At 36.8% G+C, this 20,160-nt stretch overlaps 2 protein-coding genes across 5 annotated transcripts in view; both read left to right on the forward strand.

Annotated features, from left to right (window-relative positions):
- The window catches only part of pdlim5b (PDZ and LIM domain 5b), a 40,378-nt gene extending 28,335 nt beyond the window's left edge, over window positions 1–12,043 (forward strand). For 2 of the 3 annotated variants that reach the window (XM_028025298.1, XM_028025299.1), the window contains exons 6-13: window positions 1,320–1,474; window positions 3,032–3,056; window positions 5,511–5,671; window positions 9,123–9,303; window positions 9,397–9,577; window positions 10,753–10,873; window positions 10,955–11,070; window positions 11,171–12,043. In XM_028025298.1, coding sequence (XP_027881099.1) covers window positions 1,320–1,474; window positions 3,032–3,056; window positions 5,511–5,671; window positions 9,123–9,303; window positions 9,397–9,577; window positions 10,753–10,873; window positions 10,955–11,070; window positions 11,171–11,260 — 1,030 coding nt within the window. In that variant the 3' untranslated portion in view covers window positions 11,261–12,043. Of the gene's footprint in view, window positions 1–216; window positions 244–1,319; window positions 1,475–3,031; window positions 3,057–5,510; window positions 5,672–9,122; window positions 9,304–9,396; window positions 9,578–10,752; window positions 10,874–10,954; window positions 11,071–11,170 lie in introns of all 3 variants that reach the window. The other variant, XM_028025300.1, reaches the window with a different exon arrangement.
- A 2,021-nt stretch (window positions 12,044–14,064) lies between these two features.
- The window catches only part of bmpr1bb (bone morphogenetic protein receptor, type IBb), a 48,101-nt gene continuing 42,005 nt past the window's right edge, over window positions 14,065–20,160 (forward strand). For both annotated transcript variants that reach the window (XM_028025384.1, XM_028025385.1), the window contains exon 1: window positions 14,065–14,242. The gene's annotated coding sequence lies outside the window, so the exon portion shown is untranslated. The remainder of the gene's footprint in view (window positions 14,243–20,160) is intronic.

Here is a 20,160-nt window from a genome sequence, read left to right on the forward strand (position 1 = left end):
GCTGTTATGACAAGTTTTCACTAGCTCTTGACTTTGCTAAAGTTTGTTCTGTTTTTTTGAAGGTTCACTTTATGAAATTTTATCAAGATAACATTTAGTTTCTTTCTAATAGTATTCCTAATTTCCAATTCTTCACTTTTTTCTGTCTGTGTCTGTAAATGTTGGATTCTTTCTGTTTTTTCTCTCCTCAATCGTCTTTTCACTCTTCACCTGCAGAACTCCACCTGCAACTACACCTAGGAGGTAACTGTGGTCTGATTGCTGCTAGGCCATGTTGTTTCTATATACATAATATAAATATAATTTGTCAAACAAAAACAATGAAGTGTTAGTTGTATTGAACTACTTGTATTGAACGAATACGAAAAAGAGATCTCTGCTTATGCATCAACCCATAAACTTATTGATTTTTATTTCATTTGGTACTGAAGTCTAAAAACTGCCTAAATATGCATGCTGTATTTGATGAACTGGAAACAGAAAGTTTTATTCATCGTCCTTTGACGTGTTTATCACCAGTCAGAGCCAAGCTAGGAGAAACTGTGATTCCCGTTTCTGGCCAGTCGATAGTTGCATATCTAATGTGTTGTGCATCACGTGACATTTAGAACTGCTGACAGAAAAAATATAGAGCATTAGTTCTATGTAGTTGTTTTATTTTAAGGGGAGGGAGGACAGTTTAAATGGCACACATCTATTTATTAAAAAAAATTAACATTTATGCTTTTTCTTTTTATTTAATGAACAAACTGGTCTATTTTAGAGCATATCCCAAAAAGTATACAACTGTGACCCAAACCAAGTTAACACAAAACACAATTTGTACTATGCCACTCTCAGGACTTAAAGTAGAGAGCAATATTCTCTCTGAATCTGCTTCCAATGTTCTCCTGCTGCAGTTTCCATTTCCATGTATTTTTCTATTTTTTTTGTAGCAATAGTTGATCTGACAAGTATAAATTCCAGCAATGTAGTATTTTTTGTTTACAAACTGAGCAAGTAATTAAACACCAAGAATAAAGACTTTATACCTTCAGCCCGTTCCTTTTACAGTGACCATGTTATTTATGTTCTGCAACTTTCTGATGTGTCCCAGGTCCAACAAATCTGAATCAAAGGAGTGAATTATTACCTTGTACACTCAAGTTTTATAGAGTCATAATAACAACTTGGTATTGTGATTTTTGAGATGCAGTGACACATCTAAAAGATGCAGTATACCAGCCCTCGGATCTGGAGTTTGAAACCTGTAATCTTAATGATAGCCATTCAAATCAAAATTACAAGTTACTTATTTTATGTCATGTTTTGCTGCACAGGAAAGCTGGTGTGGAGCTTGAAAAGAGCGTGTCCCCTCTGAGTGACGCCAGCAAAAAGCGTCTTATTGAAGACACGGAGGACTGGCACCCACGGACCGGTACCTCCCAGTCTCGCTCCTTCCGCATCCTCGCACAAATGACTGGCACTGAGAACGGTGAGCACTGACCTCAGCTTAAAGAAGTAAAAAATATTTTCAAATGAGTATTTGTAAGACTTCATGACTATGGAATATTTTTTAAAAAAAGTGCTGCTGTCTGAAATAAATTCTAGCTATTTTTTCTTTTAGATTCATTATAACTCCACAGTACATGTAGATTGCACTCAATGAAAAATAAGTTGTATTTCTATATAAATGAAGCTATTTGTATTTTAACTGCAAATGAAATGCGGTTGGTACCCATAATGTTATTTTCAAAATTATAGATATCCAATATCATTAAATAGACTGATCACTGTTTTTGGTTGAAGTTAGATGAAACTAAAATATTTTTTTGTTTTGTTTTAATTCCCCAATGTTCAACTTTTGATCATGTAAAGTCATGCTCTTGCCAAGAAGTACTAGCAAAGTCCCATTGCTGAAGAAATTGCATCTCTTTGGTGACTTGTAACTTTTTCAGTGAGTGTCAGACTATTTAACAGATGACCCACAAACTTTAAAAACAAGCCAAAGAATACTGTGAAACAAGAAAGCCCAGGTTTTTTTGTGTGACCCTATGCAAAGAAGCCTGCACTCCATGTTAGGTCTGTTTATGGCTAACCAGAGATTATTTGATTATTTATTGGTGTAAATATTTCACTATTCTGATGAGAAAAAACAGTTTGCAATGGGAGTTTTTAGAAACTTATAGCAGTTATTTAAAATGGCAACACATTGTCTGTAGTAGAGAGTTATCAAAAACAATAAGATGTCTTTTTCAAAAGATTACATAACACTTGCAGCTCTAAATGAGTTTTATTTAACAGGACTGAGGGCAAAAAAAAGTATCTTTATGTTGCAAAGTTTGCAGATCCCTGGTCTAGACCAAAGAGATTAATATTATAGTGTGGCTAACCCAATCCCAATGCTTTTTCCCAATCTAATAGAAACCTTGTGTGGCGACTTTGAGGCAAAACCAATTGTGGGTTGGACTGTTTACCGTGCATGAAGTTGGTTCACTTCATATAACACTAATTTGAAACAGTTCTCTGCAGACCTCAGTGTCAGTTCTCAGAAATTGTAAAGAGAAATGCAGACTCTGCATAATATTCTCTTTCCTTGTCATTCCTTAAGTTAATGCAAGATACCATAGGTTTTTCGGAACAGAATAAAAATCGTTCCAAATACATTTTAATGATTGGTAATAAAAGCTGTTGCAAGAACTGCCAGCTTTGCTCCATTTTTTTGAACATGCTATTTTTTATACTCCAGCTATATGTCCTGCTGTTCTCTTGGTGTTTATAGAACAAGTGTGAATGTGTGTAAATGTGTCCAGAAAAAATTGTGATCTGCTCTTAGTCTTGGAAATATAAAATGTTTTGAAGTTGTAGATGCTTGCATAGATTTAAAAATAAAAATTGCAATATGAATTGCAATGTTTCAAAATAACCAACAAAGCTAGTTTTTTTTTTTTTTATGTATGTTTTTTTGATGTACGCATCTTTCATGTAAGCTTAGTGCAAATTTTCCATATGATGGTAAATTTATTGGTGCTTTTTTTCTTTCCTCTTGCAGAACAACTGCCAGAAAATGGAAAAAAGTAAGTAGTGCTTTTTCTTAAGTCTAGTAAATGTGGTTCTTTCACTTTTACTACATTTAGTGACAGATTAATATTGTGCAAAAAAAGGAGATCTATTTTGCAGGAACACTTGTTGAAATTTTATCTAGATTTGTTTCGTTTATTATTTGGCTGGTAAATGTTCACAAAAGAAAATTTCCAAGATTTCCTGATCCAGGGTGGTGTTTTATTATTGTTTAAATGACTTTTAAGCAGAAAACATTTCCATTAAAGAGTGCAAAGGAAGGTGGTGTTGACCATTTTTGTGGTCTCCATTGTTGTTCTCAATGTAAACTTTTATTAAATTAGGATCTAAGCAGTGCATGCTCTTCAAGCATTGCCAACCAGTCATTTGATTAGTTTCTTGTATTTCTCTGTTGGAGACTATAAAAATAAAACATTCTCTAAGCCTAGTGTTTTTCCTCAATTCATTCCTCCTGTAAAATCTTTGACTTCTGCTCTGCCACCTTAACTGTCCACCTGTTTTCTCCTGTTTTTTCTTCTCTTTATTCTGTCCTTTTGTGCAAATCAGAGTGAGCAAGGTGGATCCAGAAGTTGTAGGACACAAGTACAACAAGCTGAGAGACTGGCACCACGGTGTTTCAGCACGAGTTCTAAATGTACAGTAGTACAGTGCTTGTTTTGTCTATTGTTAGATTTTTTGACTAGAACTGACATCCATAGTCTCTTTTTGTACATAAGTACAAAATGGATGAAACGGCAAACCATGATGCTCCCGTTGATGCATGCTTAAAAAATGTCTACATTTAGATAAATAGCAGTAAATTATTTTTGCAGTGTGTATGTTTGCAGAGGTTGCACATTCTGTAAATCTGTGCTTTCATTTCCTGTTTTATATTCCTAAATTTTCTGAACCTGTCTTGTCATTTTCTTCCTTCTAATCTTTCATTTGTGATCTATTTTCTGAATAAACAACTTCTTTTCTACTTTCTTCTCATCTCCTTGGCTTTTTTTCTCCTCCTTTAATCTTGTTCAGAGAGACCTATTTAAGTAGATGCAAAGATCAGTTTTTGTGCGTTTATGAAATATTATTGAACCATATTATCGAACGGTAATATAAAAAAAACATAGTTAAAGTTTAAAGTTATCAAATGTCATATCACAATCTTCTTTTAAAATGTATTTTCTACTTTACCTAACCAGCATTAGAAATGTGTTTGTTTTTATTCTATAGTATTGACAAAGAAATAAATATACAAAGGGGGGTTTGTATTCGCAACATATATTAATCTGCATCTCCTGTTGTAAATGGCCTTTGGTCATGAACTTTAGCAATATGACAACAGCATGCCCCCAAAAATTTGCATCAGTCTCCATCTGGTTACCATTTTGACAATGTTATAGGGGATAAACGTCAATGTATGTAAAACTAATTTGAATTTTATGTTTAAAACCAACACAACATAGTGCATAAAAAGGAATAAGAAGATGAATGATGTAGTTTACAAAAGCAAATATGAAAGATGTGGTTTTATTTTGAATTCAACAATTTGCACAGTCTCATTTTGTAGCATCTGCAGCTGTTTTGCAGATGTGTTTCTACTGGCTGATTTTTTTTTTTTTTTTTTGGCTCATTTTTCTTTGTAAAGTAGTCAGACTGCATGGAGGGTGTCATTTTTTATATTTTGACACATATTGGATTGGGTTTACATCTGTGCTTTGACTGAGCCGTTGTAGCACATGGATATTCTTTAATCTAAAACGATTAATTCCAGCTTCGCCTGTATGTTTGTGGTCATTGTGTATCCAGAAGGTGAACCTCTAACTCAGGCTCAAGTCTTTTGGAGCCTCTAACAAAATTTCTGCATTAGGTCTCCTTATCTTAACCATAAACTCTGTCCCTGCTGGAGAAAAGTATCCCCACAGCATAATGCTGCCAATGCACTGTTTCACAATGGTGATGAACAGCTGTATCGTGTTTAAGATTAAATTACACACATATGGACTTGGTTTACTATTTTACAGAGTCTGTTGGTTTTATTTGGGGGTAAATGGTCTGAGTGTAACTATATGCCATACTTCAGATTTTTAAATAGTAAAAATTAGTTAAAACCATGGTTTTTACAACACAAAATGTGGAAAAAGTATCATACTTTTGCAAGGCTCTGTATCCATGTGCAATATAATTTTTGTTTTTTAAAGCATTTTTTCTACATTTGAAGAATTCAGCCTATACTTGACCAGGGCACAGTAACATGTCTCTATTAAAACTTATTCATGTTGGCTAATATTGGTATTGCTGGTCTTTATTTTATGAACAACTAAAACCCAAACAGCCACACATATCCGTTTGCAACTCTGTGGTATGCAGTTTTTCAGAAAAAATACACAAGTATTGAAATACGTATGCAGTTAAGTGTTTTTGTACTGTCAAACTGACTGAGTCTTCATTTGAAGTGTGTATCTGTTTTGTAGAGAAGCAGTTGACCCAACCGCTCCCAGTGTTCACACATCACCTACTGCAAAAACATATTCCAATTCTGCAGCAGCACCCAGGAATGGCAATGTAGTCCCTGGATCTACATTTAAGACTCCTGCTCAAAATAAAGCCTCCTTCCAACCTGGAGGTTCTCCAGGTACATAAATACACACACTGTCCTCACCGCTCTATGTCTGTATTCATACACATTAAGATGGATTTGCTTCTTTCAGCCTGTAGAGGGCAGCCTCATTCTTTTACATCACCGCTATTTAGCTATAACATTTATAGCAGGTTTAATACCTGACACTAAGCCACTTAAGATTATGGGCTCTATAAAAACTGGAGGTATTCACTTAATGAGCTCAGATTATTGGCTTTTCCCAAGATTCCGTCAGTGAAATAGATTGTTAATGTGAGAATTATGGATTTTATTTTGTGTGAAAGTGGCTTATGAAATACTGAGATCCCTGCCACGAGACCTGGAGCCAGCCAGCGCAAATATTTGCTCAAGAGGCATCCATCATTATTAGTAATACTAATAACAAGTGCGCCCTCATACGTGAACAGATGTGCTGTGTTTCCGCACCATGTTTTCCTCAAGAAATGCCACACAGAGAGGGGGAGAGAGGCTGAGGACACAGTGATCTTCTGTTGGCTTTTATTTATCAGATTAACACACAGGCATGAATCTCATTTGTTTAAGTGGATCGCCCAAGGCTTCAACTTGTTGTTCATTTATTCAACGTGAATGAAGTAATTTTCACAAGCTAGCCATCCGCGTCCATTTAAAAGTGCGACTTTGTTCCAAGTTTAAGAGTTGTGAGAAGAGCTGTTTTAACTGTTTGTACTTGAGGAGTTAAGGAGGTTGCAGCCACAAAGAGCAGAGTTAAAACTGAGTTTGTTTATTTTCAGCAGAACCTGAAGCCTTTTTAGACATGTTTTGCATTATCTTAAACCCATTTATGAACATCTTTTATAATGCAATCAATGCAGAAGTAAAATTAATAAAAATCTTTTATGTTGGTCCAGTTCTATCCCTTCATAAAATAATGGAAAAAATAATTTTCAAAGGACTGTGCTCAAATTCCTCATGTTCCAATACTTGCTTCATGTAAAAGTTGGAATTGATGCAATTAGTTCATGTTCTGTTTTATACACTGCCTGGCCAAAAAAAAAGTCGCCACCAAAAAATGGTCATACTCTCTAATATTTTGTTGGACCGCCTTTAGCTTTGATTACAGCCCGTATTCGCTGTGGCAATGTTTCAATAAGCTTCTGCAGTGTCACAAGATTTATTTCCATCCAGTGTTGCATTAATCTTTCACCAAGATCTTGTATTGATGATGGGAGAGTCTGACCACTGCGCAAAGCCTTCTCCAGCACATCCCAAAGATTCTCAATGGGGTTAAGGTCTGGACTCTGTGGTGGCCAATCCATGTGTGAAAAAGATGTCTCATCAATCAATCAATCAAATTTTATTTGTATAGCACATTTCAGCAGCAAGACATTTCAAAGTGCTTTACATCATTACAAACACAGAATCACAATGCAATATAGAATCAATCATTAAGTCAAGCTACATCAATAAATTTGTAATTGATTACATTTCAAATACAATTCTAAACAGGTGGGTTTTCAGTTGAGATTTAAAATAAGTCAGTGTTTCAGCTGTTTTACAGTTCTCATGCTCCCTGAACCACTCTTTCACAATGTAAGCCCAATGAATCCTGGCATTGTCATCTTGGAATATGCCTGTTCCATTTGGGAAGACAAAATCCATTGATGGAATAACCTGGTCATTCAGTATATCCAGGTAGTCAGCTGACCTCATTCTTTGGGCACACAATGTTGCTGAACCTAGACCTGACCAACTGCAGCAACCCCAGATCATAGCACTGCCCCCACAGGCTTGTACAGTAGGCACTAGACATGATGGGTGCATCACTTCACCTGCCTCTCTTCTTACCCTGATGCGCCCATCACTCTGGAACAGGGTAAATCTGGACTCATCAGACCACATGACCCTCTTCCATTCCTCCAGAGTCCAATCTTTATGCTCCCTCTGGTTAGCCTTACTGATTAGAGGTTTTCTTACGGCTACACAGCTGTTCAGTCCCAACCCCTTGAGTTCCCTTCGCATTGTGCGTGTGGAAATGCTTTTGCGTTCACAATTAAACATACTCCTCAGTTCTGTTGTTGTTTTTCTTCGATTTGATTTGATCAAACGTTTAAATAATCGTCGATCACGATCATTCAGGATTTTTTTCCGACCACATTTCTTCCTGGAAGACGATGGTTCCCCACCATCCTTCCAGTTTTTAATGATGCGTTGGACAGTTCTTAACCCAATTCTAGTAGTTTCTGCAATCTCTTTAGATGTTTTCTCTGCTTGATGCATGCCAATGATTTGACCCTTCTTAAACAGACTAACGTCTTTTCCACGACCACAGGATGTGTCTTTTGCCATGGTTGTTTAAGAAATGAGGAGTTGCTCATTGCATCAGCTGGGGTTAAATAACTTGTTGCCAGCTGAAAGATAATCACCTATGCAGTATTTATCCATTAGGAGGCTTGTACCTATTTGCTTAGTTAAATCCAGGTGGCAACTTTTTTTTTGGCCAGGCAGTGTATGTTCAAATTTGAGTTGGGAGAAAATCCCAAAAGAAGGACATTTTATTTCCCTTTGGCTGTATGTTGAGCATTAATGTATGCGAAGCAAATAGAAGCAAATATTATCTTATTTTATTGTCACCAATTTTTCATGATCCCACTTTCCACCTTGATTAAATGTAAACCTTTATTTTTTTTTTACAGAGGATTGTGAAAGGTATATACTGAACCCATGGCAAAGATGTGCAAAAAGTGACAAAAGGCTAAATGCTTGGTTTATCACTGCGATATCTCACTTTAAACATTTTTGCTGCAGTTCTTACAATGAGTTCTACAGAGTTCTTCCTGCTCCCTAAACAGCCTCCTCTATGTGCCTGATTGCAATATATTTGAGTGTTAAACATTTTCAATAATTCTTCTAAATTTAGATTTGGACAAGATTAGGAAAGTAGTTATTTTTGGTCTTTTGAAGTGTGGATAAGAGTGATGGGCTTCTGTGTCTTATCATATTTACACTCCAGGGAAACAGGATGTCTAGATGGCAAATTGAACATGCAACTAAAATATCCATTTGAGATGTTAAATTTATAGGTATTCTTGAGAGCACAACAGATTTAGGTAACAGTGATTTTGAATAGTCCCTAAATAAAGATCTTTTTTTATATATATGAAGATTTATTTAGACATGTTATTCATGTTTCAATCATTATATTTTATGCATATGTAATTGGATAAAACCCAATAATCCTACAGAACTAATGTGTGTATTCATTTATTAAATGCATGTTCAACCTTCTCACATTAGTACAGTTTGTTTACAGTATTGTTTTTTTTTTTCTTTGTGAAAAACAAAAAATAATTCAGTTCACTTGACTATGTTTGCTTAGGCACAATAATAGTTGAACCTTTTATAGCTCTTTCGCAGTCTTCTGATGTCAGCTGTTTTTTATTCTCCTCTTTTAACTGGAACCTCACCCTTTTCTCTTCTGCTTCAGGCTTTTCTAAAGTGGGAACAGGTCCCTCATTTGGGAAAATAGTCGGTCCTGCTCAGAAAGAACTGGACCGCCCCACTCCACAGCCACATCCTGAGGATCTGAACTCTTTGGTGCAACGTGCTGAGCATATACCTGCTGGTACCCGCACCCCAATGTGCTGCAAGTGCAACAAAGTTATAAGGTACATCAAGGCAGCTCTATATGCACATGTGATGTTTAAAGAGATTTTGAATCAATTTTTAAATAATTTATGTCTGAACTCTGCTCCCATCAGAGGCCCATTCCTCGTGGCCATGGGCATGTCCTGGCACCCTGAGGAATTCAACTGCGCTCACTGCCACTCCTCCCTGGCAGAACGGGGATTTGTTGAAGAGAAGAACCAGGTGTACTGTGTGCATTGCTACGAGCAGTTTTTTGCTCCCACCTGTGCCAGCTGCAACCAGAAGATCCTCGGGGTGGGTATTTAAAAAAAAAAAAAACGTTTAGTGCTCCAACAATATATAAAAATGTAAACTGTTAATTCTATTTAGGCAAATATTTAGTTCTATTCCATATGCTATAAAAGGGGATATGTTTTTAGAAAATCTGAAAGGACAAAAAGTTACCATGATTCTGGGGGCAAACATTTTTTTCATCATGGTAACATACTGTGCCATCCAAAAACTATTCTCGCTGCTTGCAAAGATGCATAAATTATGCACTATTGGAGTATTATAATTTCAACCTAAAATGTTCTAAATATGCAATCTTTAACTCGTGTATATAAATTCAGTGGTGTGGGGATCCCACTCTACCAAATAATTGTGAAAATAGAATAGAATTAAATGGAACAAAGTCTTCACAGAGTTTGATCAGAGAAAGACGATACTTGACCGTTACTCTATGTACAGCTACTCTAAGTCTTCCAGAGTCTGGGGTTTTCTATTATGTTTAGATTTTTCTGGGAACTTTTATACCCTGAACAATTTTATGCCATTTTTTCAGATTCACATTTATGAGGTCAGAGACCTATTCATTCAGTACCAATACATTCGCAAGGGCTCTCTTGTTTTGTGGTCAGTATTCTGTACAGTACATGCAGGTAAATTGGAAATTCAAATTAGTGTTGACCTTTAAAGTTAAGTGTACATAATAACAAAACTTGCTTGTGCTTGTTGGAAGTACCAATCAGTTTGTAAAAAAATTACTATTTCATCATTAAACCTTTTCCTTGTTGAATAAATGTACTTGAATAAAAATGTTTTTGTCACCAATGTGAGACTATGCAACTGTAAAAATAGTTGCATTTAACACTTTTAAACATTTTCATGTTTTATGTTATATACTATATTTTTTACACTTATTTTGTTATAGCTGCCCTATCTGTTGCAACAAAATGTTTTAATGTTCCGCAGTAGATATGGTGCTTATTGATAAATAGCAGAAAAGAGTCACATATTCAAGTTGTAAACTTTTGGGCAGATTTCTGAAATACTTCCAGGAACTGAACAGAACTTTTGTTGTGTGTTTTGAACTTTGTTTATAAAATTTAGCAACTAGTAAATGTTCTTAATAAAGATCTGAGTATATTCACTGTAATGCTGTGCTAACTTCAGGAGTGGCTTCTCTTGCTATTTCATTCCCCCTGCAGGAAGTCATGAATGCCCTGAAGCAGACCTGGCATGTGTCCTGTTTTGTCTGCGCTGCCTGCCACCAGCCAATCAGAGGCAACACATTTCACATGGAGGACGGACAGCCATACTGTGAAAGAGGTACAGAAAACACCTCCTAATGCAAAACCAGGAAACCCTTATGCAACAGACTAATATTGTGTTAATGCAATAATCAAACAGACTACTACACCATATTTGGGACCAACTGCCATGGCTGTGACTTCCCCATTGAGGCCGGAGACAAGTTCCTGGAGGCGCTGGGTTTTACCTGGCATGACACCTGCTTTGTGTGTGTGGTAAGTCTGGGAAGACCCTTTTCAGCCAGTGACAAACTGGTAATTCTTACTTGTTCCGTGTAAATAACACATCTGTGTAAATGTTTGACTGTCTTTGCAGGTTTGCTCTACCAGCCTGGAAGGCCAACCTTTCTTCTCCAAGAAGGACAAGCCTTTGTGCAAGAAACATGCTCACTCTGTCAACATCTGATCTTGTCCTATGGCTGCAGAATTTTATGAGATGCAGTTTTGGATTTTATGAGATTTTCGATTAATACCTGAACAAGAAACAATCTGATCTACCAGTTTGTGGATTTTGGTAACATAACAGTTGGTGAAACAAATCACTAAGTTTAGTTTTAAATTCTTTCTAGTATATTTTTGGTTTGCTGTTTTTATTGCTTAAAACTCTTTAGCTAAATATTTCAACTTCATTTCAGTTCACTGTTAGCATTTGGGCGAGAAAGAGCAAGTTGTGGTCTATTTGTTTTACCCAGAACTCATGCAGTGACCTACTGAGCCCCTTAGGGTGTCATTAAAGTACACTTTTGTATGACAGCTACACCTGGTAAAAGTACAGCTATTGCAAGATTTGAAAGTGAAAACTATTTAATGTTGAGTGAAAAACATATTTATGTGTAAGTCAATGTGTTCTGGAGGTTTAACAGGAAGTGTCTTGGTTGCATCATGGTATATGTGTATTTCTTAAAGTTATTCATTACCACTAGACAGTTTTTAGTATCATGCATAGGTTCAGGTTTAATTATCTGAAATTCAGGAGTATGTTTTTAAGCCTTCATCAGCAGATCACTTGGATGATTGTAATGTTTTGTGTTGATGTAATATGAAAAAACACTTTTGTTTTCAGCTAGTGCCTTTCATTGAAATGCATTTTTCAAAATGGAATTTTATCAACAATTGTGCCATTTCAAGCAGGAATTTGATTTAGGGGATGGATTTTGCTTCATTAAAATAAAGTATTTTGTAACTGGTAGACCTGTTATTTAACATCTAATGTTTTTTTCAACACTTTTTGTATCTTATCCGATTCAAAATGGTAAGGGGGACATGCATTGTTAGTGACTAAGCATGGCAGAAATGTCAGAAACATGATTTTCACAGCATTCAAAAATTATTTTATAGACTTGCACCCTACAAATCATCTTTGGGGTTAGATCCCCAAAGATGGGGGTAGGAAGCAAAAGCTTCAAAGGTGGCGTGCCGTGGTGGCGGAGGGGTTAGCGCAACCCACATTCAGAGGCAACATGGCCTCGACGCGGCTGTCGCGGGTTCGACTCCCGGACCCGACGACATTTACCGCATGTCTTCTCCCCTCTCCTTCCCCCTTTCCTGTCAGCCTACTTTGAAAAAAAAAAAAAAAGGGACACTAGAGCCCACAAAAAAAAAAAGCTTCAAAGGTAGAAAGTTGTCATTATTTAGATGAAATGTTTTAATTTCTGATGCTAAAGGGTACTATTGGGGAGAATATTTCATGCACACTGTAAATAAATTTTTTCAACTTTGATTTTAAATTTAATGCACTATTTAACTCATTTAAATAGTGAATTCAATTTAAATCAATTTCAATTGAATTAAATTTACAGTAAATGTTTCAAGTCACTTTACAAAAGAATTTAATTCAGTTACACATACATTCCAATTGATCCTAGTTATCAAGCAGTACAGTAAGCTGAGTTATTTATTCAAAGTACCTTAAAAGTTTGTATTTAAGAAAACCCAGCAGATTGCATTGAGTCATTGTCTTGCAGCATTGGCTTCTATGTAGCCACAGCAGAAAATCACCTGTCATTTACTTTACAGCAATCCCTCATGAATTGCTGTAAAGAATACATGTAGCGATGGTAAGAGACAAATAACTACCTATTGGCAGTAAGAAAAACCCAGCAGACCTGGCTAAGTAAGCACCCATTTGCCACGACCAATTGGGCAGTCTTTGAGAAGACACAGCAGACAAACCCCCTTCCCCAAAAAACAGATGAACTGATGTAGGATTATTTTTGATCTTGGAAAAAAATAAGAAGCAGAAGATGGACAATTAGTTGATGGTGGCATTATTTTTGCTGATGTCCCCCTCCAGAAATGTACCTTTGCCAAATGGGACAAAATAACAGGGAGAATAATATTTACCTAAAACTCCACTAATATTTACCTAAAGTATAATAAAGAACCCAATGAATGTCTGCTTATGTCCCAGGCTACAAAGCTCAGTAATGCTCTGTAGTGATGATGGAAATTAAATGCTTGAAATATCGAAATGTTTTTAAATAAGTGCTATTTTAAAGTAGAATATATTAAATAAAATCACGTATAACTGTCGAGCAAAACACATTTTCATTCAGCCATTATTAATGTATTGTTGGCAAGCTAACTGTAAAAGCAGTAGTGCAAATTAAAAGTGGAAATGTGTTCATTTTGTCTTATTTTATTCAACTGCATGGATGATTTAAAAAAAGAGCATGTAGTGATTACATATTGATGGCATGGTTTCTCAATATTTTTTATTGTACTGCAAAAATAAATTTACAACAACCAAATTTCAGGGAAATTATGAAATCAGTAAATTTGAACATAATTTAAAAGTTGTTTTATTTGAGTGGCTATTAAGAAAATATTAGTTACACAAAACATATATTTTTTTGACCTCAAACAACCAGTAAATGTACATTGTTAGAATCAAGACAGGTTGGTGTGTGAAGAAAATAATTACTATAAGATCTTAATTTTTTGAAATGCACCATTTTTTGAGATTGCTAGTATGTGACTGGTGGGTAAACTTAAAAGGGGCCCCCAGATTGAAAGCTGGTTAGGCCCTCAGACAGCTTGAGGTCGTCTCTGTTAAACAACTTAAAATGTTTGCTAGCATTATGGACATGCGGCGCTTTGTTTTAATATTTTTGCTAGCCTGTTTTAAAAATCCACCGCTTCAATAGGTGCAGCTGAATTACAGAGCCCAGCTCTGCTCACGTGAGCTGAGTTTGCGAACGCGCACCCCTTCAAGACGTGTGCGCGTGCGGGCAGAGGGTAAAGACACGCGATTCTAACCCGTGGTATCCCACACTTGGAAAACTGTTGCGAGACTGAAAAGCATGCGCAAATGAAAGTAAACCGAGGAGGACTTCTAGTCGAAGAGGAGCTGGGTCTGACTGAGCGGAATTTAAGCAAAGTGGAGAAGGTAAGGAGCGCGGCTCTCTTTGTAGCTTCCTCCGGTGAAAACAGAAAGCTGGCCGGAGTTTGGTTTCGGTGCTGCTCATTAGGATTCAGCTGAGGAGCTGGCAGCAGCTGATCAATGGGCTGTTATCAATCAGAGAGGAAGAAGAGGATGCTTATCACTCACTGGTGTCCTCATCTCATCTTGTTGCGCAGAATTATGCCAAATCAGAGCGTTGGAGTCGTGTGAATTGCATTAAGATAACTTAAACTCGCTATTAATTTGATCTTGTCACCGTGTTCATGTTAAATCTTGTTTATCTCGATGTTACTCGATGACTAGAAACTATTGAGAGACGGGACGTACGGTACCTGCAGATGAGTTCATTTGATCTAAAGCTGGTTTATTGCCTCTCAGATACGAATCTGATTACACGATGTCTGTGCTTACTTGTCACTTGTCACACTCGAAAATATTTGTCAAATGCAGGACATAAAAAATGTTTTCTGCAAGCCAGCAAACCAAACCTGATGCATGGTGTTTAACATCAGCTTCTCTGATCCCAGAAGAGGCATCATGTAACCTTCTTCCACCTCCAAGGTGTGAGGTGTTGACTGAATCCATCAGCAACAGTCAAACCCCAAAGCTTGGGGAAGCTTGTTGAATCACAGCTTGGTGCTTTGGATACAATATTAATAAAACTCGGAGAAAGTGAGTACTTCTCCGCCCAGCTCTTGGCTCAGTGCTGGTAATGCTTGGGGTAACACCCATGCTTTTGACTTACACTATTAAGGATGGCACGTCAAGTGAGGGTGCCTGGCAAGGAAACTCTTTGTGGTCTACTGCAGACTCCTAACCTCAAATGCTTCAGTGTGCTTGGCACTGAACAGCTCCACTTGTAGGCCTGGTCCTCAGTTTCTTTCCCCAAAAATAGTATGAAGCTGAAACATAACAGTTCTGCATTTCATGTTGAATAAATTGTTCACAATTGGTCACATTACAACTGCAAACTCCATTATGTTTTTTTATTTGGATTTTATGGAATAAACACTAAGTAGTTTAGTCTAATGATAGTTTAAATTTTTTTATAGATGCATATACTTCAGCAAATTGAAAGCACAATTACAAATTACAAAAGCACTCCAACATTAACGAAAGCACTACAACATTAACAAAACGGAAGAGGTATGTCCCAGTGGGAGATCTAAGAAATCGCTGATTGGATTACAGCTCGTTTTAATTTTGAACCGGAAGTTATTCTGGTGTGCTTCGTTTTTTATAAGAAGCAAAGCAAGCGGGAATACGGTCACGTCGCCATGTATTGCCCTAACTGTGGAAAAGAGATGGTTGAGCCATCATCAAACTTTTGTAGCAATTGTGGCAAGAGGCTTTGGATCACCGAGAACATTCATGTTTTTAAAAAACACGTTAAAGCCAGAATAACTTCCGGTTCAAAATTAGAACGAGTTGTAGTCCAATCAGCGATTTCTTAGGTCTCCCACTGGGACATACCTCTTCCGTTTTGTTAATGTAGTGCTTTCGTTAATGTTGCAGTGCTTTCGTTAATGTTGTAGTGCTTTTGTAATTGTGCTTTGTTAATGTTGTAGTGCTTTTGTAATTGTGCTTTGTTAATGTTGTAGTGCTTTTGTAATTTGTAATTGTGCTTCGTTAATGTTGCAGTGCTTTCGTTAATTTTGTAGTGGTTTTATAATTTGTAATTGTGCTTCGTTAATGTTGTAGTGCTTTTGTAATTTGTAATTGTGCTTCGTTAATGTTGCAGTGCTTTTGTAATTTGTAATTGTGCTTCGTTAATGTTGCAGTGCTTTCGTTAATTTTGTAGTGGTTTTATAATTTGTAATTGTGCTTTCAATTTTCTGAAGTGGTTTGCACCTCAGGGCCACTGTATACATATCTATATTTATAGAAAGTCAAGAAAGTCTGGTTCAACTGCAACATGGCATGTGTGACGGAAAACATACACTACATATCACCCTGGACACCATCCTGATGGTGAAACATGTTGGTGGCAGCATCATAGAGGGTGATCCTGGGAAAAAGTTATTAGAGGCTTGAAAACCCTTGAGGCTGGGAATGAAATTCACCTTCCAGCAAGTCGAGCCATAAACATTATACAACTAGTACTACAGCTAAACGGATCAAATTATTCTGGTGTGATAAAATGGCCTAGTTAAAGTCCCGATTTGTTTTTTGCTTGATAAACCAGATGTAAAAAAAAAAAACTTAAAGAAAAATTGTGTTAAAACTCTTTAAATCTGCAAAACTGACTGAGACATACCACCCAAAAGACTTGCAGTTGTAATTGCAGCTAAAAGTGACTCTTAGAAGTGTTTTCTCAAGAGCACAGAATACAAATGCATTGCACACTTCTCATTATTAGTAAATGAGACAAAATACTTGTGTTTATTCTTTGTAACATTGTCTTGGTCTATCAAATGCAATATGAATAGAATACTTTGATGTTTGTGACTAACCTAAAAAATGCGACATAGTTCAAGACATTGTTGGTTTTCAATTGAACTACACCTGTAGAAAAGTACCTGCTCCTCTTTGGGCATGCTATTCCTTAGGGCCTCTTACTCACATAAACACCCTCACAAAGACTCACTTCCTGATGTGTACAAATTCTTAAAAACAACTGCTCTTTATCTTGAAAGATAACCTGCCTGTGTCTGGGCTTGTCCACAGGGCTAAACTTAGCATGCTCTGACCTCTCACCCTGGTTTCCTCCCCTATAATTGCAGGAAGCACCTTCAGCCAATCCAGGCTGAGATGATTTGCTGCATATCAACAAACTAGAAAGAAGCAGTTTTTAAGGTCTTTACAAGTGTTGATCACATGTGTAAAAGTGATGCTTTTTAACTAAGAAGTGGGTTAAAACTCTATAAGGAGAACCCAAAAGGTTAAGTTTGTAAAATCATTCTCATGTAATGCGATCATAGTGATAATAGACAGAAACATTAGTGTGGCGAGACACAGATGGACAAGAGTTCAGTACCAGACATATTACTTAATGTCTTTTCCAGCTGGCAGAACATTATAGCCTTTCATATACTGTACTTCCTTTGGTTTATCCTCTTCTATCAGCACACCCTGATAGATCATTTCATACTGAGATACACTGAGAGTTCAGCACCTTAAAGGGCCTCTTTCTATGTGTCTGCCACTTTGCATTCAGTCCTAATATTATTCGTTGGAGTAATTAGCCAAAATCAGCAGATTTTCAGCAAATGTTTTCCAAACCATCAGTGCTGTCAGAAAATGACAATAATGCCAGGGAAGCTGCTGTGTTTCTTTTTATTACTTAGATTTTTTTGTTTGTTTTCTTTCAAGAAAAATTGAAATTGGTGAAAGTTGATTATCACAGATTGACAAAGATCAGATAAGAAATCGGCAGCACAAACTGATCTGTGTTCCTCTTGTCAGTAAATTGTATTCTGTGTGGCAGTTATGCGTTTTTGAAGACAAACACACAAAGAAATGGACATGAAGTTATCCCCAGTCTGATCCTATTCAAGAAGAAGATGATTAATTTCAAGAACATAATGCTAAATAGTATTTTGTTATAACAACCAAAATCCCATCAGCAAAGGCAGTGAAATACAGTTGATCTTGTTCCACTTACATTTAATCGTCTTAGTTCTGTGCCTCTTTAATTCAACAAACACATGTAAGGAGAGAGACCCCACTCGCTGTTTCATCTGCCGATGAGAGACAAGTGCGGGCAGCGGGAATTGCTTAAAGCTGTGAGCTGCTTGGCTCTTTGGCACTGGGGTCAGCGACCATTTGAGAGAAAACAGGCATCCTATTACTAGAGAAGGAGAGGAGCAGAGGAGAGGAGAAAAGGATACAGGATGAATTTTCTGTTCTTTGATGGGAGATCGAAGTTTAGAAAATAAAAAAGGGGCACACTGCATGATTGCTTTAATGTCCAAATGGAGGAAATATACCTCAGTTTGAAATTTAGTCTCCATATTTCTCAGATATGAACAGTGGACACAAGCCATTTCCAGATCAGTTTCTTTATTTCTCTTTTTCTTTCTTTTAGAAAAAAACCCCAAAAAGACTTCAGATGCTGCTTTTTGATGTTTTTTCTTGCCTCACCCTCTGAGTGAAATCAATTTGTTTAAGTTCAACTGCATAAAATGTATAAATACACAGATGCTTAGTGATGGCATGAACTGAGATGTATTGATAATTTGTAATTTTGTGTACTTTCACTTGATTCTGCACACCAATAATATTGTGAAGAATGTGAAACCCAAACCCAAAAGCTGTATTGATCAGCCCAGACTGTGTTGATTCTCCCATCACTGGAGGTAGTAGTTTATTCTGAGATTGTAGTGCTGTAGTTGCATCAATTTGTACCGTAAGTGGTGAACTAATTGACTTTGTGCCGAGTGCCTTGCTAAGCTATGTAAAATAAACCACGGCGACTTTAATAAAATCCTGTATTCCCCTCTAGAGTTTCTGTCGAGACAGAGAGTCTGCCTGCTGACTGGAGCTCTGAAAATGAACAAGATTCTGACAGAGTGGGGTACATTTTATAAAGATGCAGAAGATTTAGTTGCACCTGAGTAACTCCAGAGATCTTCATTTTTGACAGGTTAACCATTTTATCTGACTAACAGAGTTCCTATGCATGCTTGAAGAGTCTAGTTATTGATTTCAGCATTTTCCAAGTCTGGAAAAGAATGAGAAAAGAAAATAGATTCCAGACTTTTTTTCTCATTCCGTTGTTTAAAGTCATGTCCTTACTTCTGCTCTTCTTTCTATTCTTCCTTGTGTTGTTCCCCTTTTTCTCAATTATGCCCAACATTTTCTCCTTCTTTCTTTCTTGAGTTTTCTTCTTTCCTTGTATTCTACCACCTCCTGTCTTTCCTCACTGGTGTCTTACCTCTGTTCCTTCCTCCTGCCTTTCTTTTCTTGTTGTATTTCCTCCTTTTTATACCTTGACCTTTCTTCCTTCCTTTCTCATGTCCTTTGTTCCTCCATCATTTTCTTCTTCTTTAATTTCCTTTCTTATTTGTCATCATTTTCCCTCCTTGCATTTCCTTCTTTTGGATCTTTGACTCTGCTAAACTTGTTTCTATCCTTTCTTTTTTATTTTCACTGTCACTTCCTTCCTTCTTTGTCTATTTGCATGTTATAAGTAACTTGACTTAATAATTAACACCACTTTTAAAATTAAAAAAAGCATATAAAAGTGTTCCGACACTTTTATATGCTAAATCTTAAATTGAGGTCACTCCTCCACTTTAGCCTGTCAGAAAATAGTTCCACAATAAAAACAGAGCCATGAACACCTCATAATGGATCACTTTGTTCTTTCACTTCATACAAGTCAATACTTCTAAGTCAAGGAGCCCTGTGGGATTCCAGAGGTGGACATGGAGTACCCGATTATCGCTCATCTCCACCCTTTATTTCAACAGGAACTTGCCACACTCGGTTGTTTAATTAGAATTCCTTTTCCATTAAGCAATGAGCTTGCTGCTACAAGAACCTCCATAAGCATATAAATATGCTGACTCAGACCCAAGAAGAATGTTTTTACCCAGTGCCCTCTCAGGGATCTGAACAAATCCAGAGCTTGAACAAACAGAACTCCTGTACTTTTGATGGAAAACGATGCTTGCGAGAGGCTCACACAGACTCCTTCTGCGACAGTAATTTGCTGGCCGCAGAGCAAAGAGAGATGAAGCCAAGCATCAGTTTCTGTTGGAGAGTAACTCACACCCAGCAGGAATGTTAAGAATCTGTGTGCTAAAAGTTTGCACTGTATCGCCATCTGCGCTCCTGGAAAATAAAAGGCAGCTTGGAAGTGTGTGCGCAAGTGTGTCTGTCCAAGTGAAAATGAAGATAAATGGAGAAATGCATCATTCCATCAAGTGTGGGTCAATCTGTATTGCATTTGCGCACTG

This window comes from Xiphophorus couchianus, chromosome 8 (assembly GCF_001444195.1).
Source record: "Xiphophorus couchianus chromosome 8, X_couchianus-1.0, whole genome shotgun sequence".
Lineage (NCBI taxonomy): Eukaryota > Metazoa > Chordata > Actinopteri > Cyprinodontiformes > Poeciliidae > Xiphophorus > Xiphophorus couchianus.